Consider the following 18,736-nt stretch of genomic DNA (forward strand, 5'->3'; position numbering starts at 1 on the left):
AATGCTTTATGAGCAAACGTCGCTTTATGGGCACTACGGCAGCTGCTGCTGCCGCTGATGCTGTAACTGCTCCCGATGTTACCATCGTTATTCCTGTGGTAGCCGCTACCGGCTATAGACGGGCCACAGACGCACGTTTCAGTTCAAATGGAAAATTAATTAGAAGATGGATGCTCTTCCGGGCCGAAAGCCAAAGTCAATTGGCCAGCTGATGCGACGGCCCGGCCACTTTGCTAATTGCCAACTAATTTGCTGGAGTGAATCTGGCCATATCCCAGTAATACCTGTATGCCATACGCAAATGGCACAACATTGATCGGGTGGCGGGGGGCCGCCCGCGCACACATCTGCCGCTTCTATCTGCATTGCATGGCAGCATAGCAGATGTCTGTCCTCTTCTTGGGGACTCTTGTAATCAGCCACATTTATGTTTGGCCATAAAATATGCAAATATCCTTTAAGTACTTTTAATGTCTTGCCATTTGTTGGTCGGTTCAGCGGTCTCTGTTGGCCCATGGCCATATCGACTCCTGTCGCTCGCCTCGCCTCGCCTCTCCACCTGCCCCTCCTCCATAATGTTGTTAATGGGATGTTTGGGGCATTGTCGCAGTCGTCTTGTCTATTCTATATGTATGTATGTGTGCATTTTGCTGCTTGCGTTTTCATTTTGTGCACTTTGCCGTCTTCTTCTTCGTCGTCGTCGTCGTCGTCTTCGTCTCCTTACTTTATGGGCCTCATAAATAACACCCTGTCCGTGCGCTGTGCTTGTGTGTGTGTGAGTCCGCCTGCGAGTGTGAGAACTTGATGCGGATTCTGCTGATCCGCAGAGACGGGAAAATATTTTAAGTTCGAGCCAAAAGTGGAAATTGTAACCAACATTTCATTCAACTAATGTCCATTCGTGCAGCAGCAGCGCGGCAGAGCTGCAAGCGGGATTTCTTTGGGTTTTTATTTTGATTGTAAAAAATACCAAATATGCAAATACCGGAAATCGATAGCTCGATTGATCGATTGCCATACTTACCGTTTGGTTTGCTTTTCAATAGAATTTTATTTCTTTTCGGCATTTTTAATCAATTTCCTCTTTAAATCGTCTCTATTGCAGAACTCAAAGATCAAATAAAGGACACTACCAAGGCTGACATCGAAACAGCTGGAGAGCTAGAGATTCTGAGAGCAGCAGCAGCTTGTAGAAGAATTCGCACACTGTGGCCAGCGGGTGGAGAGTAAATCGAACCGAATGCAGTATCTCAGTTACGCTCTGCAGACATCCACGCGACTGCTGACGAACCAGAACCACCACAACCAGAATCAGTATCAGCCGCATCCAGCGGGGGCGCCAGCTGCCACCTCCACGCCCACCGACGAAGACATCGCACACGCCTGCTGCAGCCGAGGGGCCCAGTTGTTGAGACAGCGCCAACAGGAGCTGGCCAAGCGGCGCGCTCTCGAGGATCAGATCAACGCCAACGCCCACGAGTTGGAGTTGGAATCGGAGCCAGAGGAGGAGGACGAGAGCAAAGCGAGCGGCAGCGGCAACGGAAGCGAAACCGAGGAGGGAGCCGTGGGTGGAGAGCAGCTACGTCAGCCAGTCCAATGAAATTTACTCTCATTTAATGTTCAACTGGCGCGCAGCAAACTGCTCTCGTTCTTCAACCGCGACATGGCCGCCACCGATGGCCAAATCATATTGGCCGCCTCCCGATTCGGCGATGCCACGCCCGTCTACTTGCGCGACTTCTCCAAGCAACCCCTGCCGGCGGTGGCCAAGATCCTCAAGGGCCAGCACCAGGCCCTCGGTGTGCCCACGCTCTCGGCCCCCTCGCTGCAGAGCACGGCGCTGTTCCTGAGCGCCGGCAAGAAGTACCAGATCCTCGCCCAACCCATCAAGATCAAGGAGGGTCGCAAGCCCACCAATGTGGGGGCCAAGGTGCTCATACCGGAGACCTATGGCGGCTACTTTGAGCTGCTCAGCGAGGATGGCCGCTCGACGCGCTGCATCGACTCGGTCCTCGAGCTGTCGCGTCGCCGCAATGCCCGCGTCCTTGTGCGGGAGACGTTCCGCTGCCAGCAGATGAACCGCACCATCCACGCGGGCGAGCTGCTGACCACGATGAACGACAACGGCAAGTACCTGCAGTGCCGCAACATCAAGGACGAGATCATCAATCTGCCACTCGATACCAAAGCCAAGTTCTCGGCCATAGCGCGCGAGGACAGCATTAGCGGTGTGCACACCGTCAAGAATCTGCTCCTCAAGCGGATGCCAGTCATTGTGAGGTGAGTAAATGGCTTCCAGGTTTCCCTTCCCCATAGGATCTCTACTATAATCCTTGACCCCAAACACACACAGACTCGTCCATGGCAGTGCCCCCAAGGGACTGAAGCAGCCCTTTGTCCCCGAACTGCGGCTGCTGGGATGCGTGGAAATCGATCGGATCTTTGCCCTGCCCCTGCAGAAGGACACCGATCTGGTGCCAGTGCCGCTGAACGCCAAAATCAAGCTGCAGCGGGTCAAGAACATGGAGCAGCTGGAGCACTTTATCGAGTACACGCGCTTCCTGGAAAAGGCCCAGCGCCTGCTGGCGGATGCGCGCGATCGCCTGCAGATCGTCGATCTCAAGCTGAGCGAGAAGGAGAAGAAGGACTCCAAGTTCCACAGTCGGAACGGCAGCGGCAATCGGCTGCCGGTGGTGATGCTGCCCTCGGCCGCGGGCATGGCCAGCGGACTGGCGGAGAGCGGCTATGTGCTGCGCAAGAGCGCCAGCTGCGACTCCTGGTCCAAGCAGCACCAGCAGGCGTTGAACAGCGAGATCGCCGAGGAGTACAACGAGATCGATCACATTTACGACTATGTGCGGGGCCTGACGCCCCTCTCCAAGGGCCTGGCGCGCTTCGAGCCCATCTGCGAGTCGCCCACACTCAAGTCGCACCACACGGACAGCGGCAGCGGCAACTACTGCAGCCTCATCCGTGCCCCCATCCCCCATCAGCAGTCGAGTCAGCAAGCCGCCTCCTCCTCCGCCAACAACAACTACAGCAGCCTGGAGTCGAACAAGCATAGCAGCAGCAATGGAGCCAACGGAGGCAACGGCCACCACCAGCATCCCCATCAGCACCAGCACCAGCATCCACATCCACATCCGCATCAGCATGGCCATGGCCATCACATGGTGAATCATTATCACCACAGCCATATACAGGAGGACATCAAGCCGGTGCCGCCGCCGATTGAGACGATACCCGGCAAGAAGCCGGCGGAGAAGCGTCAGCGTCCCACTCTACCAAAGCTTTACATCAAGAATGCCAATGCCCACAGTGCCGGCAGCAGCAGCAACGGCAACTCCACGGGCACCGGCACCGGCACCGGCAGCGCCACCACTCACAGTCACAGTCACAGTCACAGCCATAGTCACAGTCACAGTCACAACCATCCGCAGCAGCTGCAACAGCAGCAGCAACAGTTGCAGATGCAACAACAGCCGACGACCCCCAATGGAAATACGGCGAATGCTGTGGCCAATGCGGCTGCTGCTGCGGTGGCAGCTGCCCATCATCATGGCTCCTTGCACAACCACTCGCACAGCTCCCATCCGCACGCGCATCCCCATCCGCATCCCCATCACGGCAAGGTGCTGACGCCCAACAATCATTTGCCAGCCAAGGAGGCGCTGGAACCGCAATCGCCGCTGTTTCACATCAGGTAAGGATGCGCTTTTACCATCCCAGATATCCCCGAGGGAGACAAGAAATCTATCCATTCCTCTCCGTAGGTACAAGAGCCTCAGCAGCCTGCAGTTGACGCCGGACAACAATAATACACCCATGACGCCGCCGACGATCTCAGCCCATGGCAAGGCAGCGGCAGTACCGGCATCGAACGCATCGCCCGGCACACCACCCGATGTGGTGCTCAAGTGCGGCAGCATCCTCAACGCGCACGGCTATCTGTCGTCGGGGGCACCGGGCACGGCTTTGGGGATGCCACATCCGCACAGCCGCAGCTCCAGCAGCAACAACCATCACAATCCGCGCGAGGGGACGCTGGACTCGTCGCGTAGCGGCGGCCGGACATCGGGCGACTCGAACAAGCTGCCGGAGAAGAAGACGCGACGCTTGTCACGGCCCAGGAGCCTGTCGAATCTGGTGTGGGACTTGCGGCCATCCAAAGAGAAGTCCAAGAAGAAGCTCTATATACATCATTTCGATCAGAGGCAGCAGGCGACGTTGTATCTTTAAGATGTTGTCGGTGATGATGATGATGATGATGATGATGTAGAACTAGCTAAAGATGATGACGATGATGAGGATGATGAGGAAGTAGCAGAAGATGATGTTAATGATGATGATTCGTTACCAACTCGTTTCTAGCTGCCATCGACCCCCAACAACAGAGAGATCTACAAAATACAACCCAACCAACCAACAATAAGATGGAAAACTACAATCATTTGGAACGCTGTGTGTGTTCCTGCAGGTGGGTGCCAAACGGGTGGGCGGCTGCTGGGGAGGCGTGGCAATGCAAATCGTGCTGCGTTTTGATTGTTTTTTTCCTTATTAAATTCGTGCAAAAACTAGAGACTTGAATTAAACAAATATTAAACTGGGAAAACTAATATTTCTCTCCCTCTCTCCCTCTCTCCCTCTCTCTCTGTGGCAGCTTTCACCAATTTAAATAGCTTGCAGCAGCAATTTTTAATTAACATTGAATTGTGCCTTTCCCTGCTATGCCCCAAGAACGACCGAAGTTCCAATGAAATATTCAAAAAGAATATATCTAAATGGAATAGAAACGATTAAATGAATGATTGAAGGAAGCCCCTGAAAGGAGAGTTTGAAGGAAGAATCGTATAGAAACGCTGACAGAACACACAGCAACAATATACACACCGCACACACACACACACACCCACACATCAAGTCTATAAAATTGTGATTTTAATTTTATGTTTAATTTAATAATTACTTGGAAAACCAATTTTATTAATTTTATGGAAAAGCCATTCATGCAAATCAGTCAAATACGAGAAAAAAAACACAAGAAAATTTCACAAAAAAAAGCCACAAAATAAAGATTAAACATACTATATATACGAGTATATATATATATATATAGATATATATGTGTATAAAACCGAATGGCAATGTCAATGTGTAACTAAAAAGTAAGAAATATTACGATTACGATTATAACCGTGTAATCATTTAGTGGAAAAAAAACAAACACACACCTAAAATGTAGCTAAAATGAATTTATAAGTTAATGCAATCGATTTCCTCCTCATAATTTAGATGTTGTGCAAACTGTTGATCGAATGCAATCCACAATTACATATAATCGAATAGCTCTCGTTTAGCAATTAGTTTCATCTTTTTACCACACACTCTGCTGGCAAATCGCAAATCGCAAAACGCATTGTCTTAGTCGTTTAGTCTGTACATTTTAGTTGTATTCAAACAGCAGCTTATATGGCCTACAAATAGAGCGTATCCATAAATACCATATACTATACAATATACTATAGAAATATAACTTGTATTTGTGTCTAAATAAATGTCTCAGATAAATAAATGTATATGCAAAGCAAAGCAAAGCACGTTGAAAGTTGACTTGTCTCTGGATACGAGGCCCATTTGGGCGTGTGGGCGGGCGAAACTATCCCCAATGAAAGGTAAATGGTTTGGAAATCCATTCGAGTCGACAATTACCAGATCGGACCATAAGTGTGCGACCCAAGCAGCAGGTGAAAACGATTACGAAGGGGAATTTCTATCATTTACCGATGGAAAAACAATGTAAACGGTGCTCAAAGAGTGTGCAAAGAGCTGAAAACAAGTTTGAAGAGCTATAAAGGGAATTGCGGAATGCTTACAAAACGTGAAAAAGGAAGAAAAAGGGTAGATAGTATTTTTAACCGATTTTGGAGAATATCTTACAAACAGGAACTTATTAAACCCCGTTGGGATCTATTTTGAAAAGGGGCTTACGGAATGCTCACAGAAGGTGAAAAAGGAAGAAAAGGGGTAGATAGTATCTTCAACCGATTTGGAAGAATATCTTATAAACAGGAACTTATTAAACCCCATTGGAATCAAATTTGAAGAGCTATAAAAGTGTTACGGAATGCTTACAAAAGGTGAAAAAGGAAGAAAAAGGGTAGACAGTAACTTCAACCGATTTGGGATCTATTTTTCAAACCATAGAAGCCTCTTCAACAGCATTATCACCCCCTACTCACTCAAAGGTGGTAAACCTTTACAACACACCAAAAAAAGCTATAGGAATTTCCATAAATATTTGAAATCAAATGGATTTTCGGTTACAAAACGTGCCTGCCGCTCAAAGAATCTAAGCGAATGGAAATTATAAATTCCCGACACGAAATTCTATAATATATTGTACGATGTGATCACACATAACTCTGTATAGTACTTATTGTTGTTTGTACCAAGTCGTAAACGATCTGAGCAACAAAAAGCAGACCCGGTCTGACCAAAATCAATGAAAATTGCGCAGTTTTCTAAAAATAAAAGGAAATCCGAAGGAGAGCGAAGTAGAGAGAAAAACAAAATCAGTTTAAATAAATGAACGCATGCCAAATGCTTCCTGGCCGAGACAATGAGGCGAAACACCTGCCTCATAGACACCTGTCCGGGTTTGGGCAAAGAATCAAATTAAATCTCAATTGCCCGGGGTAGGGGTTGGGGTTGGGGGGATGGTGGCAATGCGGAACCGAATGTTTTATGAAGACCAAATTGCGTTAATACTCGTAATTAGTTGCAATATCGAGAGACTCCACTCCGGCAGGCGAGTTCGTTGTTCAAATCTTTCGTAATGCTATATGCAAATACATTGTAGTCTCCATTCGATGCTGGTGCTGGGGCTTTTGCTGATGCTGGTGCTGTGCCTGTGTCTGTGTCTGTGGCAGGAACTGTATCTGGAGCTGGAGCTGGAGCTGGGGGCAACGAATTGAATAACATGAAAAATGCGCTTACATTGCGATATCATCACGTTTATGACGTTGCCACAATTAATCAGCCGCATGCAACCGGGGAGAGGGACACCAGAGGACAGAGAGCAAACTCTACACAGTGTGGATCGTCTCGCACAGCTGTGGGCCTGCGGTCCGTCGGGGAGGGTGTGGGGCAGGGAGAACAAAACCAACCCATAAACGATTCTCTGCTCATCAAATGTGCAATTTATAACAACAACAGACGCCTACGCCATAGACCTTTGGGTCCCACAGAGTCTCGGGTTCTGTCTGAGGCTCTGACGGGAAGAGACCTGCATGTTGCCCAGCCATTTGCTACAGTTATGGCACCAGGAAGACTGCATCTGGCCCCGGACCGGCATCCAAGCAGCTGCCCCATACCAACACTCCTGTGAAAGATCTCTTCTGGGCGATTTGTATCTGGATGTCTGTTTAAACTGTGTGTAAATCGCCCTAAACTACGCATCAGTTTCGGTTTCAATCTTGCCAGAGCTATGGACTCTGTGTTTTCTCTGTCTCTCTTGCATGCTGCTCTTCGCTATTCTTCTGTTTCCCCTCTCTTTCTGTGCTCCAGCGAATGTTTATTTTGAGGAAGTGGCTTCGTTTAGCGTGCAGCTTTATCGCGATATACGGGATGCGTGGCGATATCGGTATAGCGGTAACAAATTGCCTTCCATTCTGCTGCAGCGTTCGGCTTCTCTTAATCTTTGTCTTCTTTTGATTCTGGGTAAATCGTGGCCCAGTTCGAAAACGCTTCCGCAATTAAAAGTTCCCGCCGCTCAATTACGCAATCTATAGAGGAGGATATTGAGAAAAAGAGACATCTCTATAAGTTTCACAAACAAATTACACGTGTTTATCTGTACAGTGTGTCCAGTAAGTATACTAAATTATATGTACAACACTTTCTTGACGTACTGTACTCACACATAGTACCTGCAATGATGTGTCTTTTCTGTGTGTAGGGGTCTTTGATCCATCTGATCTGCAATTACGAGCGCGGGAGGGGGGGTGCTTTAACGACTTGTTTGGTTTACTTCTCTTCGGCGGCAATTGCGCAACTGCTGCAAACACAGCAACAGGAACAACTGCAGAAGAAACAACTGCTACAACTGCCTCGATAATCATTCAAATTTACAAGAAAACAATCAAAAAACAAATTCCTAGAACACAAATCGACGAAACTCATTTCATTTCAATTAAAGCTGCACGCCGCTCGCTCCACGGACTGCAGACGAGAGCAGAGAGCAGCAGCAGCTCGGGAGAAGAGTCCATAAAGGAAACGAGAATAGCCGAAAGAACTCTGGCAGCCACAACGATTACTAGATGCGCTACACTAGGGAGCAGTGTGAATGTAAATGGAATTATTAATTGAACAGGCAATCGTTAAATTTCTGTAAAATTAGTATCATATGTGAAACTCAGATTAATCTCCTTTCCAGCCAGCCTATAAAAATCGGTATGCTCAGTTGTGGGTAGGGCATCAGTCATGAGAGCGTGCAAGAACCAAGCGGGAGTAGAATCTGCAGCGGCAGCGGCAGCGACGTTGGGAAAAAAATCCCAAAGAAAACAAATTTAAATAAGACAAACGTCAACCAATTACCGTCAATCGCATTTCCCGCAGCAGCAACAACAGCAGCAGCTTCGGCAGCGAGAGCGAGAGCGAGAAGGAAAGGACGCGCTGCCAAAGCAGCAAAATTGCCAATTTGGGGGCGGAGGAAGAGCAGCAACGGGAACGGAACAGAGGTAGCAGAAGGAATAGAGGAAGCAGAGGAACAAGGCGCGCGCATGTGCAGTTACAATTGTAGACGGCGACGGCGACGGCGACGACGACTGCGTCCACGTCACACGGCACGCGAAAAGGTCAAGAAACTGTGCAGAGAGCATTTGAATAAGCCACTGGTGGCTGGTGGAGGGGGAGATGAACAGAGAGGAGCAGAGAGGAACAGAAGAAGAAGGAAGAACTGTTGCTGGCGAAATCAAATCAAATCCAAATCAAACAAACACAGAAACCGATGGGGTACGAGCAGTGCGAGGGAAAGAGAATGCAAAGGGAAGATTGATCAGGTGATCGGGAAGGGAAGTGCAAACAGTAGAAAGACAGAAGAGCGTAGTGTAGCTAAGCAGGAGGGGGAGGGGCCAGGTGAGAGGAGAGGACAACAAGGTATCGAACAAATTTCCATGCTCTGCTGTGAAATTCCACGATGGAACGACAACGAAGACGACGACGACGAACAGCATTGACGAAGTTCGATTCCAGGCTTGCCTTTGCCTTCCCTCTCCCGTTCTCAATCTACCTAGGTGATCGCAATTATCTGTCGCGTGGTGCATACAGTGGGCACTCAATGGAAACGCAGATTTCACAGTAATATATTGTGTAAAGGCTACCGCTGCCCTTTGACAGTCCACCAATTGGAATGTGTGCTTTTTTTGATGCTCATTATTAGCTGTAGGTTATTTTCACTATTCTGGGCTACCACTGTACTGTGGCATGACAGGCGATTGATGGGAATGTGTGTAGATGTGTATGCAAGGCCCAAAAAATAGAAGACGACGAATACGAGTACTACAAACAAACTTTCCTTCCACTTAAATTGCCCCATGACGGTGCTTGCACGTACTGACAGCTAAAGCTGTCTCTTTTTTTCAACCAAGACTGCCTCTATCTATCTCTTTCTGAGGTCCAGATCAAGTTGGCCTGGCAGTGCATCCATCATCGATGATTCTCATGCGAAAAGGTCAACTCAACCTCAAACAACTTTGGTCTTGGACTTGCTCTTCGACTTTGACTTTGACTTGGTCTTCGAATCGGTCTCCGCGTCACCGTCACCGTCACCGTCATCGTCCCAGAGAATGAGGAGTACCAGTCCCTGGTCTTAGAATTTCAATCATCGGTACGGGGACCAAGTGAAATGTGGCAGCATCTCGGGCATCAGCGTCAGCTTCAGCTTCAGCGGCAGGCTGTTTGTTGCTTCTGTGCGTCTGCGCAACATTGTCCGCTCCACTCTGCTACTCGATCGACTCGGGAACAGCATTTGCCCACTTTGTTCTCAAGTCGCTGAAATTGCAACCGATCACGTTCATTGCATGCATACAAAGCAGCAAAGCAGCAAAGCAACAACAGCAACATCCCAGCTGCAGCAACAGCAATCCCAGCAATTGGCCAACTCTGTTGATTTCTCATTCGATCCATTTGAAATTGTTTGATGCCCGTTTGATATGGAGGCCATGTTCGTTGCTGCCTCGTTACCTTCGAGTACTTCAATTTCAATCATATCCAGGTGCTCGCAATTGCTGCACCCGAACGACGTGGTCAAAGGAATCTCTTGCTAGCCCTTTTTTGGGGGCCACCAGAATCGGGGTAATGGATTCAATGCAATGGAGTGTGGGTCAATCAGATAGAAGTGACCAACGACCGACTCCAACGCCAACTTTGAAAATAATAGGTACTTTTTGTCTAATTAGAAAATGAAAATGTTGAAATTTTTATCTAATTTAAGATCTCATCCCGTGTTGTGGCATCCAATCTTAGTCTGGAAGAGGTTCCTGTATCTCCATCATCTAAATGCATATCCTGTACATGCTTTGACATTATGAATCGGCGTTTACTCTCCACTCTGATGATTCCTTCCACAGAAAGCTAAAACATGCATTTGGGGCATGTGCGAAATGAGGGCTAAATGCAGCAGCCACCACAGCAACATCACCAGGGGCGACTACCGGCAAGGTTGGGTGCACGTACAGAGCATAAAATCAATAAGCCAGCACACTCGCCTTCGGCCCGGCTTCGTTTTGGTTTTGGCCCGTCCCGGCCCGGCGTGTTGCACCACTGTCAACAGTCAAGTGGCAGTGTATTAAAATTGTAAACTTGTACAGCAAACAAAAGCCACAAACAGACGGCGCGACGATCCACGGCTGGGTTGGACCTGGTACCGGGCTTGGGGAGGAGCTTCAAAAGCAGCACCAAAAGATGGAGATGGAGGAGCAGCCAAAGCTGCAGGCTTCAGGCAGCAGGCGGCAGGCACCACTGAGGTGCAAGTCAATGTTGGAATTGTGTGCATTCGGTCGCTCGGTATCCGGCTTATAAGCTCTGGCAATTTCAAATTGTGCGTCACGTACACGCATAATGGGGGGAAAAAAAAGTAATGAAAACATATGAACAGAGGCGCAGGGCGGGACCCGGGATGGTATGCTCGTAGGGCAGGAGCCAGAGATGGGCTCGATTGAGTTGGACTGGAGCGGAGCGGAGTGGAGTGCAGTGGAGTTCCAGTAGGCACTGGCAATCGCAAATGCACAAAATAATAATTTCGCAATACGCGCAGTTCAATTACAGCAGTACGATTACACTGAACAAAATATACATATATGTATGTATGAAGATCTCAGTCGAGTTTCCATTAAATGTAGAAGAATCCAAACAAATCATAATCTACAACTGGTTTGGTATATGGTTATGGAATCGTTTCTTTCTGTGCAGCAACGAAAACCCCATGGAACTCGGCTCCTGGAGCCAGACTCGGGCTATCATTCTGGCCATTTATTTTAAAATCCATTGCTGTAATATAATTGATACGAGTATGCTCTAAGTAATTGGCGCTGACCACGCGAGCTGCTCTCTTTTTTTTTGCCCCGGTTGCTGCTGCAAGTGAGAGATCAAGCAATCGATTTGTATATCAATGCATCCATCGATCGCCACGCTGGCGACACAGAGGACCACCCCGCCTGGACAGGGCCAGACATTCATCTCGCGCCTAATTGTATGGCCAGAAGGAACATCAGCAACATTGGAGGAGACCAGTGGCAGCAGCAGCAGCAGCAATGGGCACATCGGTGGAGAACAGCGGCAGCAACATCACTTTTACGAGTAGTGCCTCAACTTGTGTATTTTTGCTAAATTTTGTTTGTAAATCAAACGGACTTTTGCCCAGTCGGCCGATGTCTCTCATGTGGCTGCGGTGTCGCCAACATGCTGCTCGTGTGGCTGTCGCTAACGCTGTGTTCCGTTCTTCTGTTGTTCTGTTTGATGTTGAAAGCTTTACGTTTGATGTCGCCACATTTTGTTGCTGCTGCAACGAAAGCTACCATTTATAGGCAATTAGGCTTCGATTTGAGTTGCTGCTGTTGCTGCTGCGGGTCCTGCGAGCGCCATTAATGTAGTGTGCAACAAATCATGGCTGCAATTAGTGCGTGTTTATGACTGCTAGCTAGCTGGAGAGGGCGCCATTTCAACGCTCAATGTTCTTTGTACTTTAGCCACTCCTCTGGCCCCGATCAGCCTCCTGTCACGCTGCAGCACAATTTGCATGCAACATCAGCCACATCGGGCCGCAACGCAGCCGATGATGGCCAGTGCGTCCCGTTTTGGCCTAGACCAGGGCCAGCGCCAGTGCCAGTGCCAGTGCCAGCGCCAGTGCCTGTCCATCCACTTGGTCCACTCGAGTCCATTCGAGTGGCGTCAATAATAGCCTGTCGTTGGCCATAAACGCCCGCTGGCCATATTGTTTTAGCCGATAGTTCAGCTTGCTCCTCCTCGCTGCCCCTCCTGCTGATGCACTAATTGCACTATATCGATGTGGATGTGTATGTGCATAATGGCATAGATCATGCTAATATAATTACATGCTGGACAGCAGCAACATGGCCAGCTCCAATGCCTGGTCCCATCAAATATGATATGAGGAAGAGATCGCTGGTACACCAGAGCCAGACAGACAGAGATAGAGAGAGATGGAGAAAGATAGGTTGGGGGCATGGATGGTAATTGATCGAAATTAAGCTTTTAAGCAAAAGCTCTTTAGATTTACGACTGCTGACAGCAAAAAGTGTACCTAAATTGTACAAAATGGTACACTCTCTGCTTTGCGATGTATTATCTTTTATAATAAGATGCCGATATGGCATACTAAACCTGGAATTGTACAGAATTTTATGGGACAATCATCTAGCAATCATAGCATAAACTTGAGTACTTACTTACCATTAATTTTTAGAAGAATCTTCAATAATAAGATTCTGATTTATAATACTTGAAAAAAGAAGCGTCTTTCTTGGGCAACACACGGGATTATATGGAATTCTTGACATCTTTTACCATCTCCAATCAATTCAATCGATCACTTTCCCAGCCAGCCTCCAAAATTTGTAATAATTTCTATATCAAAAGCGTCATGAGAACCGCACCGATCAGCCGATGAAGCCCCACAGCTCCAGCCTTGATTAGCCAGGCCACAGAGTGGGCTCTGTGCCGTTCCGTTCCGTTCCGTGCTGCACAAATGGGGTTCCGGGGCTCTCTGCGGCAGTGCAGTGATATATCAAATGGCTTGACCACAAAGGAGCATTGCAGCTGAAGCTTTATCGCTTCCAGCAAAAGAAATGCAATTTTTGGCAGCAGCAGCAAAAACATAAACACAGAAAAAAATGCTGGAAAAAAAATGGAGAAACGCGGAGGGGGGAATATTCGCCTATGACGAGGATGACGATGGCCGTGCTGCTTAAAATTCCGAAGCAAATTGCGGGCCACAAACCACAATGTTGTTGATGTTGCTGCATGTAGCAGCAGACAGCGCAGACAGCGGACAGCGGACAGCGGACAGGGGGCAACATCAGCTCAATTCAGCGTCATCACAAACATCAATTGACCCTTTGGTGCTTCAGGATCAAGCGTAATAATCGCCAGCATAAAAACGCTTTGCACTTTTGCGCCCCAAACGAACCAAAACGAAGGGGAAGGGGAAGGGGAAGGTAAGAGGGTTACCAGTTCCCAGATTCCAGATTCCAGTATAGCACATGTGCCGCCTTTTATATATAATCATACGATATGGTACATTTTAGCTTGGATAACAAAAATTGAGAATATTTGAGTCCTAACTCTCGTCTCGAATGGTGACATCTATGACAGTATTGTTGCGCAACGACAAGCTGTTGGCCGTAGCGTTATCCCCAGCCAATTCCCCTCCAGCGCGAAAAACTAGGCGGTCCAGGCACAGCCCATGGATGTCGGCATATGCTTGCTTTAACTTTCGCAGCGGCTTTGATTTGAAGTAGTGAAAATCGGTTGGGGATTTGCCAGGACAGTGCATTATAATATGAATTCGACTCATTGTATATTGGTAGCTGTAAGATTATATAAGTTATCCTTGAGACTGAGCGATATGTGGCGTCTGGCATACTACGAGTCGAACATAGTACTTGAAACTCGATAAGGGATAGGGCATTGATGCGTTCAATATACAATACCTGGGGACAGGACATTGATGGGATTCCTTTCAGTCTCTCACACTCTCTTGTCTTCGCATACCTTTATACCCATCTTGGGGGTATGATAATTAGACAACTCTGTTTGGCCACCTGGTAAGACAAGACTGGAGCTACTTACAGGGGATGGTCTTAATAGGCCTGCTCTTTTCAGCTAATCTTATAATCGTTATGACACAAATATTTAAATGAATAAAAACATATGTTTTTATTGTCCACAGATCCCCAGAAGCCGCACAAAAATCACATCTAGAAGTCCTGCCCTAAATGCAGGGTATTTATAGTCTCGACCCTTTGCAGATCTCTTTCGTTTCGAGTCATTTTTTGTTGTTATTTCTGGGTTTTTATAGCACCCGCCTATGGGGTCAATTCTGCACGCTGTCATGTGTGCCATACCCCATACCCCATACCCCATACCCATAGCCATATCCAATGGACCCATAGTTGGGGCTCCGCGAAACGAGTGCAACACGAACTATTTAATGGACTTGGCATGCACTCTCTGCTCTGCCACGGCCTAGGCCATGGCCGCAGCCAGATTCCAGGTCCCTGGTCCAGAGGTTCAGGCCCAGCTTCAGTTCCAGCCGCATCAGTTTCATTGCCATGTGAGAAGAAGACATCTGTGGGCCCGGGCTGACGTACAAGCGGACAGACATATCCGCGGGTTGGGACCGAGTGTGTCTGTCTGCCTGTGTGATGGTACGTTAATCAGCTTTTGCTGGCAGCCTTTTCATCAAAGAGCGAGCGGCACCCACACGCTGCCAGGCCTGGAGCTCGAACCTCTGGAGATGGGGAGTTGGGGAGTTGGGTAGACGGTGCAGAAAGCAGAACAGATTAAGCATACGACGTGTTTGGCAGTTATCATCGACCCGAAATGCCAGCCGCAAAGAGATGGCAATGATTCCTAACGGAACGTCATGCGTCGTCGACTGTTGCAAGTACTATAAGAGCCCGAAACATGGACGCCTAGACCATTGGGCCTGCAACCTGGAACTTGGGTAGAGGTCTCCCAGTAATTTATGATTCGCAGCGCACGGCGTGCAAATGATCTATTGCCCATTGCAGTTATCCCAAGAGGCTTGGGCTGGCCTTTGGATCGGATCGGCACTTGTTGCATCAGCAATATAACAGTTAAAAGTGATTTCTTTCGCCTTGGATGTGGCATCTCTCCACTGCCTGGCGCAGCCGCCTCGCCTCCATGCCCGCAGGGCCCTCCTGACAGTTACAAAGTGCGCCCACAAGTTCGCGGTCAGGTTAAATGACCCAAAACCCCAGAACCCCGAAGAAGAACAACACAATGCATGCGATTCGATGCGATGCGTTGCGTTGCGTTGTCGACGCCATCCATTTTGAGACTCTAAAAATGATTAATGGAGTTTTCGTGTTACAATCGATGGCATAGCAAACGCGCCTCACCATCAGAGTCATAAATAAACCAAACAAAATGCATCGACATGGGCATCGGCAGATCAACATCAGCCAGGGAATGGGACTCTGCTCCAGACCACGACCACGGGTGCTGGCGAATACAGATTCCATTGAGCAGCGTATTTATCATTGGTAAACTTTATTCTTTACATTTACATACATACAACACCTTTAAAATAACTTTGTCCAATTAAGTTCTTGCACGCCTCTCGTGGGCGTGACACGTGTGGGTTTTAATTGTTGAAAAGAGAAATATGATATTGTATATTTGCAATAGAAATCTATATAAATTTTAATCTAAAGTGGCTACTATAAGTTATGCTGATTTCTGTCACGGATGGGCAGAGCAGAGTCAGAGATATCTACGCCATTCGAGTTGGGACTCGGGCAACTAACGGATGAGACTGCTGCAACTGCCGTTTCCCTGGCTACTGCTGGGGCTTTCTGGATTCCTGAGCCGTCACTGCTGTCTCCTCCAGCATGGAGTACTATAAGGACGGCGGATTGTATTGGAAACCAGGATTGTTGAACTTGAAGCGCGCGATCTCGAACTGCAGCGTCTCGTAGTTGATGTCGGCCAGACGCTTCAGCTGGTGTGCTATCTGCTGGCCATCCTGGCTACTAAGGGCGGCGCTCAATGTTGTGGTATCTCTCTCGACCTTGGTACTGAGCAGAGGCGGCACGTCCTGTATGTTTGAGATGCACCTCGGTGCATTCTTGACTGAAAACGGAACGAACACAAGTCGGGGAATCTCTTCAGTCAAAGAAACAACGAATATATTTACCATGGTAGATGATCTGATCAGGCCGGGTCTGGGTGCGTAATCGCTTCACGGGTAGTTCGCCATTGATGAGCTTGGTTTCCACGACGGGGCCGGAATTAATGACTGCATGGACGCTAGAATTGCTAGAAGCGGGCGTACGACGGGCGGTCACAAACTCAACGGGATGCGGATCTTCCACGTGCTCAAAGGACGTGTTGTCAACCACGATTGTGCGGTAAGTACCACCCCCCGTATTTACAGCAGTTGTGGCAGCACTCGAACTCTCCATGGCGCCGCTATTGTCGGCCAGATTATCATCGATAATATCTTCCTGTTCGACGTGTTCTTCGAGCATATCATCTACGTCATCTACTTCATCGTTGATTGCCTCCTCGACGGCAGCTTGGAGCTCCTTTTGAAACGCGGCCGATGTCCGCTGTCCAATTTCCTCAATCTCATCATCGCCATCGTCCTTCTCAGACTTAAGATTCAGCAGCGTCTCGCCCGTTGTGCTGGGCACCTTGCCAAACAGATCGAGGGCTCTGTTCTCGAGCGTCGTCATCGAAATGTCCTTCTCGGTGGCCATCAGGCTGCGTCTGTACTTGCACCTTGTGGTGTTCTTCCAATCGTTCAGCCGCTGCAAAAGGCGGGAAGAGTGTTATAGGGGATACTCTAATCTACAAAATAAAACTTCGATTACCTTCCGCCACTCCTCGGCCGTCAGTGTGGGACCCGAACTGCATTTGTTTAGCCTGTCGGAAAGCTCCTTCCATTTTTTTGTCAAATAGTTAAGATCATAATCGCGCGGCACCCGTCCAGTGGCGAAAATGGAGTCGGCCTCCATCATGTCTATGTACATCTGGTACTGTTCAGAGGATGTGCGCTTCTTTCTGCGGTCCATTTTGCCCAACATTCACCGTTAATACGCGCCTTGGATATTGTTTTTCTTACGCAAATCGTAATTTTAAAAGCCGACGCCACAAAAATGCGAAGAGTGTCCACAAACAATTTTAACGCGCTTGGGGTTTTTCAGTGCAATTTCGACTGCGAAGCATAGGGTTGCACTCACAGCGACATCTGGCGGAAACTCATTGAGCCGATGTATTGATTCAAACGATAGTTCTTTTTTTTTGTTTTTAGTTTATTTAATAAAGATATATCTTTTTAAACTTAACTTAACAGGACCTATATGATTCTATAATATGTTACAAACAATACCGATATGCAATTCCTTGTAATTCGCTTGTTCCATGGCGCTATAGCTCCGGCGGACTGTACTCAAATCCGGGATTACTGTACTTGAAACACGCAACCTGAAACTGAAGGCTGGCGTTGTGGATGTCCGCGATTCGTTCCAGCTGATTCTTAATCTCCTGGGCGCTTGTGTCTTGCTGCAGTGAACTCTTGACTAAACCCAGGAAGAAATGGGGGAATTATTACCTTTAAAGTGTGTAAAGTTTAAGGGGCATATGTATGAAACTCACCCTCATAAAGCTGTTCGGGGACCTGCACGCGAACCCGCTTTACGGGAAGTTGTCCATTGATGATCTTGGTGGCTGGACGTTCGGTGTACTCCTCTGGAAACTGCGCTGTCACCTGCTTAGCTTTGCGCGGGCTAATGCGGATAGATTTTGGCGGCGGCGGATCTTCGCGGTAGTCCGCATAGTTATCCACTGGTTCCTCCTGATCGATGTGCTCCTCTAAATATTCGGCGCTATCGTCGAAGACCAATGCACCGACGTCCGAAACCTCTCCAAAGATGCTCAGCGCTCTGGTCTCCAGTGGCGAGAGGGATAACTTAGTTCCCGGGGACAACATGATGCGTCTATATTTACACCGTGTCGTGTTCTTCCAATCGTTCAGGCGCTGCAAAAGGCGGGAAGAGTGTTAGTCGTGCCTTTGATACACAAAGTAAAACTCTGATTACCTTTCGCCATTCCTCGGGTTCGAGACAAGGCCCGGTTTTGGATTTGTTTAGCTGATCGCTCAATTCTTTCCATTTCATGATGTCGTCGTAGCGCGTCGCTCTGCCGTTTGTCAAAACAGGATTGGACTCCATCATGTTCAGGTAAATCTGGTACTGCTCGTAGGAGGTGCGCTTATTTCGTCTGGCCATTGAGCTGTGTACTTTTATATTTTTGTTTTTATATTTTAATTCCAAAATATAAACAAAAATTGACGCCACAGCATACGACGCGAAGATATCGATACTATCGATACTTGTCTCGCATCTTTCATGTCGAAAAGATTGATGTTTTTCTATCTTTAAGATAAATACGAAAAATCAAATTTTAGCAT

At 48.0% G+C, this 18,736-nt stretch overlaps 3 protein-coding genes across 5 annotated transcripts in view; 1 reads left to right on the forward strand and 2 right to left on the reverse strand.

The window, feature by feature from the left end:
- sano (CABIT domain-containing protein serrano) overlaps positions 1 to 5,597 on the forward strand; it is a 79,983-nt gene extending 74,386 nt beyond the window's left edge. For all 3 annotated transcript variants that reach the window (XM_033377372.1, XM_033377374.1, XM_001360646.4), the window contains 4 exons: positions 1,106 to 2,280; positions 2,354 to 3,703; positions 3,774 to 4,477; positions 4,661 to 5,597. In XM_033377372.1, the coding sequence (XP_033233263.1) occupies positions 1,664 to 2,280; positions 2,354 to 3,703; positions 3,774 to 4,239 (2,433 nt within the window). In that variant the 5' untranslated portion in view covers positions 1,106 to 1,663 and the 3' untranslated portion in view covers positions 4,240 to 4,477; positions 4,661 to 5,597. The remainder of the gene's footprint in view (positions 1 to 1,105; positions 2,281 to 2,353; positions 3,704 to 3,773; positions 4,478 to 4,660) is intronic.
- Positions 5,598 to 15,794: 10,197 nt separating this feature from the next.
- On the reverse strand, positions 15,795 to 17,503 carry prod (proliferation disrupter). The gene is made up of 3 exons (XM_001360647.4): positions 17,139 to 17,503; positions 16,460 to 17,075; positions 15,795 to 16,395 (listed from the first exon to the last, which is right to left on the reverse strand). Exons 1-3 carry the CDS (start codon positions 17,349 to 17,351, stop codon positions 16,163 to 16,165), a joined length of 1,062 nt encoding a protein of 353 aa, XP_001360684.3. The 5' UTR covers positions 17,352 to 17,503; the 3' UTR covers positions 15,795 to 16,162.
- A 60-nt stretch (positions 17,504 to 17,563) lies between these two features.
- On the reverse strand, positions 17,564 to 18,676 carry LOC6898353 (uncharacterized). The gene is made up of 3 exons (XM_002138370.3): positions 18,366 to 18,676; positions 17,923 to 18,304; positions 17,564 to 17,846 (listed from the first exon to the last, which is right to left on the reverse strand). The coding sequence occupies exons 1-3, from the start codon at positions 18,552 to 18,554 to the stop codon at positions 17,695 to 17,697; spliced, it is 723 nt and encodes a 240-aa protein (XP_002138406.1). The 5' UTR covers positions 18,555 to 18,676; the 3' UTR covers positions 17,564 to 17,694.
- Positions 18,677 to 18,736: the final 60 nt, after the last annotated feature.

The sequence above is a fragment of the Drosophila pseudoobscura genome, chromosome 3 (genome assembly GCF_009870125.1).
Source record: "Drosophila pseudoobscura strain MV-25-SWS-2005 chromosome 3, UCI_Dpse_MV25, whole genome shotgun sequence".
Lineage (NCBI taxonomy): Eukaryota > Metazoa > Arthropoda > Insecta > Diptera > Drosophilidae > Drosophila > Drosophila pseudoobscura.